The sequence below is a fragment of the Meriones unguiculatus genome, chromosome 9 (genome assembly GCF_030254825.1).
Source record: "Meriones unguiculatus strain TT.TT164.6M chromosome 9, Bangor_MerUng_6.1, whole genome shotgun sequence".
NCBI classification, from domain to species: Eukaryota; Metazoa; Chordata; class Mammalia; order Rodentia; family Muridae; genus Meriones; species Meriones unguiculatus.
Genome location: NC_083357.1, coordinates 216,130 through 233,921, shown reverse-complemented (window position 1 = coordinate 233,921; position 17,792 = coordinate 216,130). Strand labels below are relative to the sequence as shown.

Sequence of the window (17,792 nt, the reverse complement as noted above, 5' to 3'; positions counted from 1 at the left end):
ATTTTGTTTGAGGGATTTTGGTGCTTTTTTTTTACAGCCAGAAATCACTGTGGAAAATCTTCCCGCATATTTAAGATTTCAGAGACCATTGCTTATCTTGTTCAGTGATGGCAGCATAAACCGTCAGTATAGGAACACAGCCCTGGCGCTGGTGAGACAGAAGCAGTTGGATTCGTTTACCCCTTGCTGGTTAAATCTGTAAGTATGTATTGTATGGTTTTGTTTTGCTGTAAAGAGGTAAAGGCTGGGGGATGCCTATGATATGATGCATGCCTATCATCACAACATTCATGAGCTCAAGGCCAGTCTGGGCTACAGAAAAGAAACAGAATAGTTTTTACATTTTCATTAGGAAATTAAATTCTATAACCTTTGGAGTTAACATGGGGCTAAATATGCCATCATGATATTTGCATAACTAGCTTCCTCACACAAATTCCAAGATGACATTGTTTAGACTTGACTGTTATTCTAAAATAATTGTAGGTAATATTATTCTGGTTTTTGAAAGTAGTTGATGTCCACTGAAAGTAGTAGCAATTAAGAAGGTAAGCATTGTGGTATTTACAAACTTTATTCTCTTCCTCCATGTGGTCACCCAATAGCATTAGAGACATTATTCAGTGTACCCCTTAGTGGAATGACCGGTGTGCATCATTAAATGTCTTGTGAACACAGTTCACGTGCACATATAAACCCTGTTTAGACTCACAAGGTGAAAGGCATGCTTTTTAAAAAAATCTTAATTGAAAAACAGCAAAAATGTGACAATGTACATTTTCGTTGTGGAGTCTTATTAATGCTACATCTTACTCTTGAAGGAAAGTTTACCTAGGTAACTATCACTGTCGGTATCTAAGGCGTTGCATAGGAAGCTAGGCATCTTTCATGTTTAGTTCTTTGTAGGAATGTAGTTACTTTTTAAAATCTTTAATGTGTAGTGAACCCCTCCTTCCTAAAGAAAAGGCAAAATCTTGGGGGAAAGAAATGCTTGTAAAAGGAAGCACCCTGTTATACTTGTGGGCCAGGTCAGTTTGGAGCTGGCACACAGGGAGATAATTAGCTAAACTTTAAGGAGAACCTATCACTTGTGTCAAGTCTGTGTTAATAAGGCTTTGGGCTCATGGTGATTTTCATGGAAAGTCACTGGCTGCCTTTTTTTTCCTCCCATGATAGACTGCCCTATCTCACAAGGAAACTTTAGAAGAATTTGATTACTAATTTAATTGTAGGCCTCTTAGTTGGGGGAAGTTGTTTCATAAGCTTTCTGGTAGGCTAATAATTGAAGCTTACTGCTCTCTAAATGAGTATATTTTTTTGTTGTCATAAAAGGAATAATTAACACATTCAATCATCCCTTCTTGCAGAAAGAACACTCCAGTGGGGAGGGGAATCTTGAAGGCATATTTTGGTTCTCTGCCACCGCTTCCTCAGCTGCTTTTGGTGAATCTGCATTCAGGTGGCCAAGTATATGCATTTCCTTCATCCCAGTCTGTGACAGAACAAAACCTTGTATTGTGGCTTAAAAAACTTGAAGCAGGACTAGAAAATCCCATAAGTAAGTTTTTTTATTTTCTTCAGTCCATATAATTCAGCATTTTGTTGCATAGGTTTTAAATGTTAATCATAATTGATAAAGATGTGAATGAGCAAAGCTGTAACGCTTGTATGTGCTAGAAGTATTAGTGCACTGATCACATTTTCTGTGGAACAGTCTGAGTCCTAAAGTGCCAAATGGAGACCACTGCCTCACCTACTCAGGCCTCCTCCTTTTGAATGCTCATGTGGGGAGTCCATGTGTATCTTCAGTATCTTCAGACATGTGAGGATATATAATACATTCTAGTTTTAAAAAGTGTCACATTGAGAACATTGGCCTGCCAAAGTGAAGATTCCTTGTTATACACTGTGTGCAAACAGGAGCCCTCAGAAACTCGAAGAGGGGTTGGGTTCCCAGGAACTTGAGTTATTAGCCATTGTAAACCACACAGTGTGGGCACTGGGAATTGAACCCAGGCCTTCTTCAAGAGCAGCACGTGCTCTTAACCATTGAGCCATTTCTTTCACTCCCAAATGACTGCTTTATAAGTGACTTTTTTTTCTCAATTTTGTAAATTTTTATTTTTTTCATTTTTTTTTTTAATTTTGGAGACAGGGTTTCTCTGTGTAGCCTGGCTTTCTTGGAACTCACTTTCTAGGCCAGGCTGGCTTCAAACTCAGAGAGCTCTGCCTGCCTCTGCCTCCTGAGTGCTGGGATTAACGGTGTGCACTACCACACCTGGCTCACAGCTGTAACTCATTTTAACAATACTAAATACCTCTCTTGTTATGGTTTGTTTACTTTGAAACGCAGATTGATCAGCATTTGGATGTGTTGGAAAGGTGTGTTCTAGTAGGTGGGATGTAAGAGTGAGCCCTCTTGAATGGATTAGTGTCTTTTGTTAGGGAATAGATCAATCCCCTTTCTTTTCTACACCCACCCACTCCCCTTCTGCTTCTGTCTCAAAAAACAAAGTAGAGGGCAATAAAAACAATGGACTTCTCTTCTGGCCTCTGCCTACATGCTGGAAAGTGCATACACTCTCCTTTCATAACCACAAACACAAATGCAAGATAAGGCCCTCCTAACAAATATGTATTTCAGAATACACTTTCGTACAGTGATGTCATCTGTGTTAATCATTAAAACTTTTGGTTGTCTCTTCTTTCAGCAGTTTTATCTACTCAGGAGTGGAAACCTCCTCTTCCAGCCTTTGATTTTCTAAGTATGATGGATGCTCCTACATCTGACGCTCCCACAAAGAAAGTTCGGGAGTGTCAGAAAGAAACAGAGATTCAGGAGAGTGTTGAGCGGCGGCAGGGAGACAAATCAGTAAGCAGGAGAGAGCCGCCGCCGGTTGAATTGCTCAGAATAAAGCGCTGGAACAAGAGTAACTGGCCCAAGGAAGCAGAGGAGTCTTCTCCGCTTGACAGGGACTTGTGAGCGGACCTTATGGGCCCTGTCTGTGTGGCTCAAGGGTGACTATTAAGGAATAATACTACATTATGTCATCTCTACACAAGTACCACGGAATGGGATTGTGATGCATATAACATGCAAGGTTTAAAAACCATAAAAAGACAAGACAAGATTGACCTAAAATGTATTTTACCAGGAAGTAAACCCCAGACAGTTTGAAGAGTACAAATGTGTTGAGAGATTGGCTTTTCACATGCAGTCTTCAAAATACAGTGCATTTTATACTTCATGCCACTCCTTACTATGGAAAGCCATGTTTTGAGTGCTTATTTGCCACAGGTGGTACATGACTATTATTTTGGGCAGCTCACTATCAGACAGACACCAGTGTAATTTGCAAAATGGCTGTTTTAGAACAGTGACTAGTTCTCTTAACTCCCCAGCAGAGCCCTTCCCAGTTTCCAGCAACCCCTTTAATGCTTCTTTCAGCTGTTCTTCCCCCAGTTTTCCAACAGCTTGCTTAAACAGCTGCTTCTTCCAGTTTTCCCAATACCAGCAGCTCCAAACTATAACAACTCTTCTAGCCTCTCTGCTCAGCTCAGGTTTTTCTGGCTCAACTGTCTTCTTACAACATCTTCTGCACCAACTGCCTTTTCTTCTTCCTCTGCTAGCCACCCGCCCCCCTACACATACCTCAGCTGGCTTTGTCTGTGTACGTGTTTGATCCGGTTCCTAGAAATCCAAGAGGCAACCAACACTGAAGGTCATAGGGTCAAGTAGTACCGGTAAGAATTCTTAAAGGGCTAGTTGAGTAATAGTTGAGGATCCTTTAAAGGTTCTGGCACACAAGATAAATAACACTACATTGCTAAATAACACGACATTGCCCCCACCCTCATTTGTTTTAGCTACTAATTATTCAGTTTTGAAACTGCCATGCTACTGTTTTTTGCTTTTTTTTTTTTTTTGTTATTGTTGTTTTTCTACTCTCTCCAGTGTCTTTTCCAGGGTTCTCAGGTGTCTGATGTGTTATTTCGCTTCATCTCTCAGGAGCGTACCTACAAGTGAGATAACCTAACAACAATGCTTCTTTCCTGTAACTTGGATGCTGCTTCCTGAACCTTTTATACCTCTGGACTGTCTTATCTTCTAGCACCTTGTGCTCTGGAGTTCTCTGTCCTCAGCTCTGTGAACCTTTAGCTTGCAGCCCCAACTTAGGCCTGCAGGATGCTGTATTTAGCATAGTCTGTCTTGTTGTGGCTCTGCATTGTGGATGGCTCTGTATTGCAGGAGACCAAAGTCCTGCTTATAGGCCTGTCAGTGGTTAGGAGCTGAGTGTTTCTTGACAGGCTTTTCTGGCTGGCAGGGGAAGGCAGTGGCTACTCAGGCTCTCTTCTTTGCTCTTTTTGGGTCAGTGGTCAAGGTTTTCAGAAGATCTTCCCTGCTCAACTCTGAGCTATATTACTTTCACAGCTTTTTATTTCCTGTGGAAATATAAACAAATCCACATCCCCAATGCAAAACATGCATTGACTTCCATTCTGGCCATAACACATCCTTATACTATATAAGCCTATTTTATCCTACAGCTTTTTTTCTATAAACCCTATTAAGTTTATAAAGTCTCAGCTGCTGTTTCATTCTTGTTAATGTTCAGAAAATTTAAAGTTAACAGAGCACTATTTGGTCTATCCCTGGTGGTATTTATTTTTCCCTTTGTGTTTTATAAGCATTTCCTTTAAGGTGCAGCTAGATCTTTATACAACTGCTTGTCCTGTAGATTTGTGTGCTATACCTGTAATGTGCTTTATATTATAATATGCAAATAATTGCTTCATCTTAATGGAGACATATGAAGATACATTGTCAGTCTTTGTACCCGTGTCTCTTAGGATCTACATGATATCCATCCAAGCCCTTCTGGCTTTCATACTCTCTGTAGAGAAGTCAGGTGTGATTCTTATGGGTTTGCCATTATGTTACTTGGCCTTTTTTCCCTTGCAGCTTTTAGTATTTTTTCTTTGTTCTGTGCACTTACTGTTTGATTATTATGTAGCAGGAGGATTTTCTTTTTAATCCACCTTTTTAAGAGGTGTTCTGTAGGCCTCTTGTAATCTTATAGGCCTCTCCTTTAAGTTGGAGAAATTTTCTTCTATGATTTTGTTGAAGATATTTTCTGGGCCTTGGAGATGGGAATCTTCTTTTTCCTCTATTCCTGTTCTTCTTAGATTTTGTCTTTTCATGTTGTCTTGGATTTCTTGGATGGTCTGTTAGTAATTTTTTAGGTTTAATATTTTCTTTGACGGATACATTGATTTCTTCCATTGTATCTTCAACACCTGAGATTCTTTTCTTTCATCTGTTGTAGTCTGTTGGTTATGCTTCTCTCTGTAGTTCCTGTTCTCTTTCCTAAGTTCTCCCTCTCCATGATTTCCTCTGTTTGTGTTTAATTTTTCTATTTCTATCTTCAGATCTTGAATTGCTTTTTTGATTTCCTTTACCTCTCTGTATTTTCCTGCTTTTCCTTCAGTTCCTTCACCTATTTGTTTGAACTTTCCTCCATTTCTCTTATTTCATTCAGTGATTTAATTATTTCCTCTCTAAAGGTCACAAACTGTTTGGCTGTATCTTCCTGTATTTCTTTATGGATGGCCACAATCTGTTTGGCTTTAGTTTCCTCCGTTGCTTTACACATTTTGTCTGTTTCCTCTATTATCCTCCTCATAAGCATAGATGTAAGGTCATCTTCTTGAATTTCACTTATGTTACGGTGTCCAGAGCTACTTGCCCCTAGATAACTGGGTTCTGGAGATGCCATATTGCTTTGGCTTTTGTTGATTGGGCTTTTATGCTGGCCTTTACCTAGCTGGTTGTCTCAGGTGTTGGCTGTTAGTTTCTGGTGCCTGCTGAAGTCCTGAGGTGGGGAGAATCCCCTTGGCAGGAAGCTGGTTGTTCCTGAAGGAACCCTCGGCTTTTTGGGTATGGTCACCGAATGGCTGGTGCTTCTCAGGGAATTGTCACAGCTCACCTCAGCCATATGGACCTGTGTGGTGTCTTGTCCTTGGTAGCTGCAGGGATGTCCTCGCACCAGAAGAAGTCCTGGAGATGGCTGCCCTGCCACTGACTTCCTTGCTCTGAATTAGTGAATTGCTGCTGTTCACCCACTGTTTTCTGGGCGCAGCCCTCTTGACAAAACCAGGGAGCCTTGAGGTTTGGTCAGTTTAGCTAGGGAGACAGGTTGTGCTTTGGAGCATATCTGGGGGCTGACCCCAAGGGGGTCCCAGGCTTCTTAGGTCTGAGGCTGAAGCTCTGTGCCCCAGTAACCAAGTAGTATTCACTGGCAGGTGAGCACAGCACACAGGTATGTGGCCGAAGGCTAGAGCCCTGAGTCTGTGGGAACCCAGGAACTTTTGTGGGGATTAGCTGGGTGTTCTGAAATCTGACCTGATGTTTCCTTCATGTGCGGTTTCCTCTCAATAGGGAGACCCAGTCTGTTGTGTTTTGGAATGCACAGTTCAGTCTGGGATGGTGAGTAGAGCATGCAGGTGCAGGTGAGTGGCTCTTCGCTGGCGACTGGGCACCTGCGGGAACCCAGGAATTTTTTCGAGGTGGGTCGGTTGGCTGGGCGCCTTGAGGTTGGACCTGATGTTTCCTGACAGGGAAACCCAGTTTCTGGTGTTTTGGGGCCCACAGTTCTGTCTGGGACGGTGAGTCTAGCGTGCAGGTGTGTGGCTCAGGGCTGGCGACTGAGTGACTTCCGGAGCATAAGTCCTTTCCAGAGGTTGTGTGGGTGACCGGAGGTTGGTTGGCCCAATTGCTTCCTTCACCGTGGGGTTTTTCTTGACTGGAAAACCCGTTCTCTGGTGTTATGGGGCCCATAGTTCAGTCTAGGATGGTGATCAGAGCACGTAGGTGTGTGGTTCAGGGCTGGCAACTGAGCACCTGCCAGGACCTGGGGACTCTTCTCGGGTTTAGCTGGGTGACCTGATCTTGGACAAAATTGATTCTCACATTGTGAGGTTTCCTCTCACCTGGGAAACACAATCGCTGGTGTCTTAGGGCCTACAGTTCAGTCTGTTGGTTGCTGTGCAGTCACTGCTGTCCTGCTTGTCAGACACAGTATATGCTGTTGGCACCGCCATCTTGGATCTCTGTCCTGATATCATGTTTTAACTACTATTACTTGAGCATCAGTGAGATGGCTCAGTGGGAAATGTTTGTGGTGTCTGAAGCTGGAAACCTGTGTGGGAACATGAAGGATCATGAGACATCAAAGAATATATCTGCAGTGCATCAAGCCATGCTGTGAGATAACACAGTTGATTGCCAGATTTTACTAGTTTATTACATCTTTATAAGATAAAATGAAAATGCAAAGCTTTCATTTGACATATTAAACACATTCATAGGGTTGACAGAATTGGACTATTTAACATTCCTTGTGGAAGATCTTTCCACTGATACCTTTTTACAGGTTTAGCATTATAACTAGGCACTGTTGTGGGGATTGGTCCAATACTTATATCCTGATGCTGATTACTGGCCCTCAAGATCTGGTTACTGCCTGGATAAGCCTATCCTTGTTGTGTAAATCTGCAAGACATTGTACCTGATTGGTTGCTTAAAGGCCTAAAACCTGGGCAAGGCACAATGGGGTAGTCATGGCCATGGTTTCCAGGCTTTGGGTTCAAGAAAATCAGGGGAAATAGACAAGGCAGGAAGAGAGGAGGCAGGACGACACCACGATGGGTTAGCAGGGAGAAGAAATCATGGGCTAGGAGGAAACACTCTAAGGATGGCATGGATTGAAAAAAAAAAAAAAAAACACCAAATATAAGCAAATATTCCTAAGATTATGGATGGAAGGTAGCCCAGGTGAGGATGGTTAAGGCAGATGACATTGAATGGAAGCTGGGAGATGGATGGGGAGATTATGGAGACAGCATAGCTGCAATATCTGCCCAGGCAATTATAAAATTTAACAGGAGTTAATTTGATTAGTTGTGGTAATGGGTTAAATAATACTACTGTAATAATCACAGCATAATAATAAACAACATATAGCCCAATATCATTTTTAATTTGCCAACAACACACTGTGAAAGCAGGTTTTTTTTTTTTTTGTTTTGTTTTTTTAAATCTGGCTCTTGCAAGGGGATAGTAAAAAACAGTCCTTTTAATCAATTAGTTCATAGGCCATGCCTTAGGTAATGAAGGTAAAGAAATTCCTAGCTGTAGTGGACCTATTGGTTATCTTATTCACAGTTCTCAAATCTGTTAACATTCTTCATTTTCCAAATTTTTTTTTTAAAAAAACAAATAAGGGAATTACATGGGCTGTTAGACTCTTCTATATGTTGAGCCTCCAGCTGCTCAAATTTCTGTAATTTTTTTTCTTAGTTAAGGGCCATTGATCTACCCACACAGGCTGTTAGTCTTGTTAGTCAATCATTTTAAGGGTAGGGCTGTTGGTATAATGTCAGCAGTGGCTCCCCCTTATAAATGTAGAAACTCATTTCTTGTTGTGTCCTGTTTTCAGACAACCTGTACAGGCTGTGGGTGTTCTGGATGATATTTTTTAGTACCTTCCCCCAAATCATCTTTCATTTTCACCTTTAATTTTAGGGATTGTCTCTGGTATTGAGGGAGTATTAATCTGAGTTCCCCACTGCTGTAATAAATCTTATCCTTATAAATTCATAGCTATGTCAGCCATATAAGGCCTTAACTTTCCTCTTTGATCTTCTGGTCCCACATATTTAACCCATTACACACTTTGTTTTATCTGAGATAACTTTCCAAGTACTAGAAGCTGGGTGTAAATCTTTTGATTCTAAGTGTTTTGTAAAATGATAATTACATCATCTCCCATATCCACCAAACCTTCTATTTCAATGTTATTCACTTGCAACTTCAATTTTGTCCTCTGATCATTAACAACTTTGCCAAAATACGTTTTTCTGTACTTCCAAGCCTTCCTGGTCTTCCTACTGGATCAGTTTGCCTTTGATATAGGGAAAGAGTAACATCTGAACAGTCCTAGCACTTGTAGTAAATTGCATAACCCCTGTTATGTAAGCTACTATTTTAATTTCTTTGAAATCTTCATCTATAATTTCTGGATGTACAGTGAATCCTTGGGAAGTCAAACTGCTCCTTCCCAAGACCATTCCTACTGTCTCTGAGAGCAAAGGACCACAAACTCAAGTAGTTATTTTGTAACATTGAATTTTTGAACCTGTTCTTGTATGTCAGCATATGGACCTTCACTTATCAGTTTATCCCTTTTCTGCCTTTTGCACTACAATACTTGAAATTAAGCCTCCCATTCTGCCTTATCTCATGTTGGGTGCCACTTGTAAAATGGCCAGCTATTTTAGGCCAGTAACCAGTTCTCTTAACTCCCTGCCAGCCCTCCTCCCAGTTTCCCGCCCAGCCCCTTCAAACATTTCTCCCATCTGTTCCTCCCTAAGTTCCCCAACAGTCTGCTTAACTCTACTTTTCCCAATGTCAGCAGCTCCAAACTACAACTGTTCTAACCAATCTGCTCAGCTCAGCTTTTCCTGGCTCAACTGTCTTCTAACAACATCTTCTGTACCAACTGCCTTCTCTTCTCATCTTCTTACTCTGCTGGCCTCTTCCTCTTTTTTCCACCTCAGTTCTGTGTTTGTGTGTGTTTAATAACCTATCATGTTCCTAGAAATCCAAGAGGCAACCAACACTGAAGGTCAGAGAGTCAGACAGTTCTGACAGCTAAGATTCTTAGAGGGCCAGTTGACTAGCAACTAAGGGGCCTTTTAAAAGGGAGCCAGCACACAAGATAAATCACACTGCAGTAATTCACCTTGTTCTAGCTATGATGTGTATTTGAATCAAACTGGAATGTAATTACTGAATCATCATTGACTCTATAGTAGAATCATAGCTTAGAGTTGTACTTATTTTCTTGAAGTCATGTTAAAACCAGTACTTTCAGTTCTGCTTCTATGGATATTTGGCAAGGTGAAGAAAGTTTTAATATGACTTAGTGACACTGCTAGCAATCCCAACTTCCTCCTAATCCCAACTTCCCACCCTCCTCTTCTATGCCCTCTTCCCCCCCCCCCAAGTCCACTGATAGGGGAGGGCCTCCTCCCCTTCCTTCTGACCCTAGTCTATCAGGTCTCATCAGGACTGGCTTCGTCTTCCTCTGAGGACTGCTGCTCAGAGGCTGCTCCCCCCTCAGGGGGAGATGAACAAAGAGTCAGCCCATGAGTTCATGTCAAAGATTGTCCCTGTACCTATTATTGGGGAACCCTCTTGGATACTGAGCTGCCATGGGCTACTTCTGTGCAAGCATGCTAAGTTATCTCCATGCATGGTCCTTCTTTGGAGTATCAGTCTCATAAAAGACCCCTGTGTCCAGATTTTTTGGTTGTGTTGCTCTCCTTGTGGAGCTCCTGTTCCCTCCAGGTCTTTCTATCTCCTGCACTCTGCCCAAAGTTTGGCTATGAATCTCAGCATATGTTTTGATACCCTGCTGGGTGGAGTCTTTCAGAAGCCCTCTGTGATAGGCTTCTGACCTGTTCTCTCTTTTCTCCCTCTTCCAATGTCCATCTCATTTGCCTTTCTGAATGAAGATTGAGCATCTTACCCGGGTCCTCCTTCTTGATTAGCTTTTTTAGGTGTACAGATTTTAGTATGATTATCCTACATAATATGTCTACTATCCACTTATAAGTGAGTATATACTGTGTGTGTCTTTCTGCTTCTGGGATACCTCACTCAGGATGATCTTTTCCAGATTCCACCATTTGCCTGCAAATTTCATGATTTTCTTGTTTTTAAAGGCTGAGTAGTATTCCATTATGTAAATGTAACACAATTTCTGTATCCATTCCTCAACTGAGGGGCATCTGGGTTGTTTCCAGCTTATTACAAATAAGCTGCCTATTGAAAACAGCTGCTACGAACGAACATGGTTGAGCAAATGTTCTTGTTGTGTACTTGAACATATTTTGGATATATGCCTAGGAGTGGTATACCTGGATCTTGAGGTAGCACTATTCCTAATTGTCTGAGAATGCACCAGACTGATTTCCAAAGTGGTTGTACAAGTTTACATTCCCACCTGCAATGGAGTAGGGTTCCTCTTTCTCCACATCTTGTCCAGCATGTGTTGTCACTTGAGTTTTTTATCTTAGCCATTCTGATGGGTTTAAGGTGAAATCTCAGGGTCATTTTGATTTGCATTTCCCTGATGACTAAGGATGTTGAACATTTCCTTAAGTGTTTCTCTGCCATTCAGTATTCCTCTATTGAGAATTCTCTGTTTAGCTCTGTACCCCATTTTTTTATTGGGTTACTTATTTGTTGTCAAAACCGTACAATGGAAAAAAAGATAGCATCTTCAACAAATGGTGATGGTCTAACTGGATATCTACATGTAGAAAAGTGCAAATAGATCCATACTTATCACCCTGCATAAAACTAAAATCCAAGTGGATCAAAGACCTCAATATAAAAATAGATACACTAAACGTTTTAGAAGTGGAGAAGAACCTTGAACTCATTGGCACAGGGGATAACTTCCTGAACAGAACACCAACAGCACAGGTTCTAAGAGCAACAATCAATAAATGGGACCTCATGAAACTGAAAATCTTTAGTAAAGCATCAGAACAAAACAACAACCTACAGATTGGGAAGGGATCTTCACCAACCCTATATCTGACAGAGGGCTAATCTCCAGATATATAAAGAACTTAATAAGTTGAACAGCAACAAATCAAGTAACCCAATCAAAAAATGGGGTATAAATTAATTTTTAAAAAAGACTTATTTGCATTTCATGTGTAACAGTATTTGACCTGAATTTATGTAAATGCACTACATGCATACCTGGTGCCTGTAGAGGTTAGAAGATGGCATTGGATCTCTGGGAACTGGAATTATAGTTGGTTGTAAACTGCCACATGGATGCTGGGAACCAAACTGGGGTCCTCTGCAAAAATGGCCAGTGCTCTTGTCTAATGAGCACTCTTTTCTCTCCAGCCACAATTTTCATACTTGGAAGAAGCAATAAAAGTCTCTCCAAAGGGACTTACAATATATGTAGGTCTGTGTGCACCTCTCTGAATGCATAGGTGTGCATTTTAAGTCTGCAGTTTTCTGTATACATCTGCATGTGTTATAAGGGAGTCCTAGATGAGCTCTTACCTAAGTTAGGTTGCTGATTTCAGATTAAATAGAAAGCAAACATTCTGCTACTATTTCCAGCAAAAGAGGCTGCCCTATCTGAGTCATGTCTGAAATCTACCCTTTTAGCTTGGGACAGTTACTGGTCTCCCTGGGCTATAGGACTTGCCTTTATAATGAGAGTACAGAAATAGCTAACAGTTCATTTTTCCTCTGGACCCAGACACTGCTGGTTGCTTTGTCTGCAGTGAATCTGGCTCACTGTTGCACTGTGCATTGTCTGAGGTATTTGTTGAGAACACTTGACTTGTATTTCTGTATTTCTCTTTGTTGTTTATATTGTTAATTACATTTTCTACATGTGTAACATGTACAGTAAAAGTGAATTTCATAACTGGAATTTTATAGTTAAATTTCAATAAACCTGTACAGTGTGTTTTATTGTCACAGACACATTGCTGCTGTTATCACCCCTCCTTGACTTTTTTCCAGTAGTGTGTTGTGCCCTACTCATGCCATTCATTCTCATTTATTTTTAATGAAGGAGGTCTGTGGATGAACTCTTTATATTATCCTAATCATGGAAATGCTCGTCAACTGGACACACAGAAGATAGCATGTGCATTTCCACACACATCAGTACATGCTCCCTTTGGATTTTGCATCTCAGGCTGCCTTCATGTGCTCTACAGGGCCTCTACTTCTTTTGGGCCACTTACCTTACACTTACCAGCTTAGTTTCTTGGGTTCTAAGCAACAAAATTTAGACAAAGCAACTCAGGTTTGGCTGACTTACACAAACAGGAGTACTGGGTTATTTGCAGAACGAAAAGAAAATTTAACCCCGGGTTTTGGGAAGATAGGAATCATTGATGGAGGTGAGATTCTGTGGGTGGCTTTCTTTGCACACGTGTGACCCCCTCTGCCTCCCTGTTGTGGGAAGTGTATTGGGAGCTCATGCTCAACAGGTTTTTCATCACTTGAGATGGGGAGAGTTCAGGGAAAGCCTTAGTTAGGGGCCGGCTAAGTTCTTTTTTTTTTTTTTTTTTTTTTTTTTTTTTTAACGTGGTAATGCTTAATTTATTTTAATCCTACTGTGAATGTTAAAATCTAGAAACATCTTTCCATGTGAAGGAGGGAGAAAAGGAGGAAGGAACAAGAAAAGACATAAAGAAGGAAGAATGGAAGTTTTTTAATAATTAGTTAATTTACTTATTTATTCAGTTTACATCCCAATTGCAGACCCCTCCCTCCTCTGCTCTCCATCCTACCCTTCCTCTCTCTTTCTCTTATCTCCCTCCCCTGCCTCTCAAGCCGGCTAAGTTCTTTAAGCAACAGCCCTAACAAGAACTCCTCAGTGAAGAAGAGGTAAACACATCATAGAAGTAATCACAATTGCTTAGGATGGAGCATGAGTGTGGAGAGGGACAAGGGGCCTGTAAAGCTACAGATGGAAATGTCACCGGCTGTTCCTCATGACACCTGTTTGGGCTCTTTGCTTCATCCTCTCACCTGTATTTTGAGATCTCCAAATGCCCTTTCTTTCATGTGGCTTATGCTCCTGTGTGTGCATAACCCACATAGGGACATAACATCCTCTACGATGGCCTGTAATCTTTGTAATGCCCTGTGAGTTAGTCGGACTCTCACCCTCTCCTGCCTCAACTGTGTGCACCAGTCCTGCTCAGTCCATAGCCACCAGCTGTTGTGATGAAATGCTGGGTGGGCTGTTTGTGAAACTCCCAGAGTTAATCATAGAAGCTACTTTAGAAACTCAACATTTTAAGTTGAAACAATCAGGTTTGCACAGCAGTATCAGCCTTTATAAAAACGCAATTAAGAACAGTTTTTGAGGATTGTTCTCCAGCCCCAGGTGTAGGAAGCTGTAAGGCTATTTTCACTTAACACTTATTTTTAATTTATGTGTATGTATGCAAGCCTGCATGAGTTCATGTGTACCATGAGGAAGCAGAAGGAGCTGGTGTTACAGGTAGTAATAAACTCATGTAGGTGCTAGGTACCAAACCCTAGTTCCTGTTAAGAACAGCAAGTGCTCCTAATGGCTAAGCCATCTCTCCAGCCCTGCATTTTCTTTTGTTCTAATGAGAGAAGCCACAGATTTTCTTAAGGAAACACTCAAAGGAGTTGAATTCCAAAGAATGGTAGTCCCTTTCAAAGAAAAACAGGACACAGTGAGCTGTTTCACCTTGGCAAGAATGGGAGGCTGACACCAAAGCAAGAAGAAAGGAGTTGGCATTTCTACCCCACCTGCAAATAAGTTAGCTTTGCCAGACAGTATTGGAAAGGGCTTTACTTTCCTCACCAGTAAACTGATCATAGTGCAGTTTTCTTCAGCTCCAGTTTCAGGCAGTGAGGCGAGGCAGCACCTACACAGAGTGGGATGCATTTCAGGGAGTGAGCCTCAAGCTTAAATCAGAGGGTAGTCACTGTATTAACTGTGTTCTTTGTAGCATTATATAGTAATGCTAATGTGCATTAGCATTATTATAGGGATGCTGGCTTTGTAGGTCATTCAGTTTAGTCTCCAAAAAGATAGACTAGAGTAATGGCAGGTGTGCAAAAGATTTAGAGGATTAGGATAGAAACAAAGTATTAACTAAGGGAGAGTGACAAGCACATGACTGTAATCTCAATGCTAGAGGTGGAGGCAAGAGAGTAAGAGGACAGCCTCACCTACTTAGTGAGATCCTATCAAAGGGGCGGTTAGGATAGGGATGGAGCTAAATGGAGAGCATTTTCCTGGCCTGTATGAGGTCCTGGGTTCTCTTCCCTAGAACCATGAATAAAACAAGGGAGTAGTATAATAAGGAAAAGGCCCTTACATGACATTTGCTCACATTCACTTGGGCTCCTTTCTACAGTCTTCAGGAAGTGCTTATGAGAAAGGCTGAGTCATTCACAGTGGCATGGAAGCAGGAGCAATTGACCTAATGCCTGGGTAATGAACAGGAAACACTTCCCTCCACAGACCCTACAAAGCTGAAGCCATCAGTTACAGGGTGAGAGCTGGTAAGTCGTCTTGCCCTGAAGGCCCAGGCTTTTTCTAAGAGGCATAAAAACAATTTTTTTTTCCAGCACTGCGAGAGATAGAAAATCTCATGGGCTTGGTGTCTCATTGCACAGAGATCCATCATCACTAAAATCCCTTTCAGGCTCTTTAGAAACTGTGATAACACAGTGGCGGATACGTAGAGGACAGTGAGAAGCAATGACTATAAGCAGTTAGTTCTCTGTAACAAAGTGACATCACATTTAGAACTGAAGAAGAGCATTCTAGACAAAAGGAATAAGCGCTGGAAGACTTGGGAAAGAGTTAGGCTTGAAGAATGGAATGGAGCCAGTGTACACCTCATGTCTCGTGGGAAAAGGGGTCAGTAAAGAGGGGGACTGAAGAGCTGTGAAGAAGAAAAAATCATGCATCCTTTTGGGAACATAGGTGGCTAGGCATTTGAAATTGTAAATGCATCAAGAAACACATAAAAAATGTAAAGAATGTTCTGATTGCTATTGTGGAATGGCCATAGGGGTAGAAAGAGGACGGAGTTAATGTGTGCTTTACCAGTTTAATCTGAATACCTATTTGCTACTTGGATGTACATTTTGAAGGAAAGGATGAAATCACATGACTCAGGCTTCTGACATTAGTAACTGAAAGTGATTCCACGGACTGAAGTGGTATAACATAGAGACATTAGGTAGACTGAAATCCTAAATTCTGTTTTGACCATGTAAGAGTGAAGCCCTACTTGATCACAATGGCAGATATCAAGTACTCAGAGGTATATGTGAATCTGGGGCATAGTGGAGAGACAGCTTTCACTGGCCCATCTAATACTGAGTGTTTATTGTCTATTTGGAGCTGTTGGGTAGTGTGAATAAAATGGCTCCTTTATTTGTGCTGTAGGTTTACAGGTGACGACCACTATGAAGTAAGAGAAGACAAAGGGACATGGAAATGATATGGGGGAGTTTCTTGAGTTTTGCTAAGGAAGGCCTTACTGATAAATGAGTGGAAAATGGAAAAAAAAAATCAACCAAAAAAACCAAGCAGGTCCCAGAGGCTTTTAGTGTGTGGTGGTTTGGACGAGAATGGCTCCAATTGACTCATATACTTGTCTGCTTAGTCATTAGTTATTAAATTATTTGGGAAAGATTAGGTGTGGCCTTGTTGGGGTAAGTGTGTCACTTGGAGTAGGCTATGAGGCTTCAAAAGTCCTTACCATGCCCAGTCTGCCTCTCTGTTTCTCTGTCTCTGTCTTTCTCTCTCTCATCCTGTGGATCAGGATGCAAAGCTCCCAGCTTCTGCTATAGCACCATGTCCATCTGCTTCCTGCCATGGTGCTCATGGCCTAACCCTCTAAAACTGTAAGCAAGCCCATAATTCAGTGGTTCTCAACCTTCCTAATGCTGTGACCCTTTAACACAGTTCCTTATGTTGTGCTGACTTCCAGCCATAAAATTATGACTGTAATTTTGCTTCTGTTATGAATTATAAATATCTGATATGTAAGCCCCAAAGGAGTTGTGAACTACAGGTTGAGAACCAACACCCTCATTAAATACTTTCTTTTCTGAGTTGCCTTAGTCATAGTGTTTCTTCACAGCAGCAGATCGGTGACTGAGACCTAGTGATACTGAAAACAGTTTTAAATGGTGGGTAATTTAAAAAAGGGAACAAACAGTTTCTTTAAAAGATTGAGCAGCTGGCAAGACACCAAAAATGTCCTGGCCAAAATCTAAGTGAAGGCAAAAACTAGAGAAGTAACTGTAGTCTGCAGGGTCTTTCCTTAAGAGCGCCTGTTCATGTGATTAAACTTCACTCACTGAAGGCATTTTGTTCTCACTGTTTCGACAAAAGCACAAAAGCTCAAAAGCTGAATTCAACATAAAAATTCTTAAATGCATTGTGAAACTGGAAAATGTTAGTATTTTATTTTACAACGCCTCTGCAGCTGTTACATGTAGGACAGGCCAGGTAGGAATGACTGACTGAAAATTAGTGAGATCCTTGGTAGTTTGCCCTTTAAGTGGTCAAGCATGTGGTTGTCTGAGCAAACTTACAGTTTAAAGGGAAAAATCATAAAAACCCCAAATATAAAAGTGGAAACATGACTTCAATTTTCTCTAGCCACCACGGCTCTAATGTTCTCATGAGGAGAAAAGAGAAATTTTAGTCTTGGGGGAAATTTTGAATCCTGGGAGCTACTGGTGTCTTTAGAGTCGCATCCCTGTGGGCACTGCAGTGGGATTTCCAAGGCCACTGGGCAGAGTCTGGCTTCATCTGGCTGAGAGGTACACGAAAGACAAGCATATTATGTACCTTCCCTCAGCCAGAGACAAAAACTCAAAGGCTTGGGTCTACCCAGATTGGAAAATTGGATCATCTTGGGACAGTATTGTTGAAGATGGGAGAGTAGTCTTAAAAGAAGTGCCCTTTTAATTCCTAACTAGGGGCAAGTTTGGATCCCAGAAGACATGAAGAAGGGGACAAGAGGGGGGATGTCAGTGATTACATGAAAAGATGGTTATGTATTTTCTGTGTTTAGGAAGTAGGGAGAGGTTTAGGCTGCAGCAGCAGTGGCATCTCTGAGAAACTGGAATTACAGCCAACCTCTGAGGTACACAAAACTGACAC

General features: G+C 41.4%; 1 protein-coding gene across 5 annotated transcripts in view; it reads left to right on the top strand.

The window, feature by feature from the left end:
- The window catches only part of Txndc16 (thioredoxin domain containing 16), a 98,008-nt gene extending 85,421 nt beyond the window's left edge, over positions 1-12,587 (top strand). For 4 of the 5 annotated variants that reach the window (XM_060390666.1, XM_060390667.1, XM_060390665.1 and 1 more), the window contains 3 exons: positions 38-198; positions 1,368-1,558; positions 2,712-12,587. In XM_060390666.1, coding sequence (XP_060246649.1) covers positions 38-198; positions 1,368-1,558; positions 2,712-2,983 — 624 coding nt within the window. In that variant the 3' untranslated portion in view covers positions 2,984-12,587. The remainder of the gene's footprint in view (positions 1-37; positions 199-1,367; positions 1,559-2,711) is intronic. The other variant, XM_060390669.1, reaches the window with a different exon arrangement.
- The last annotated feature ends 5,205 nt before the right edge of the window (positions 12,588-17,792 follow it).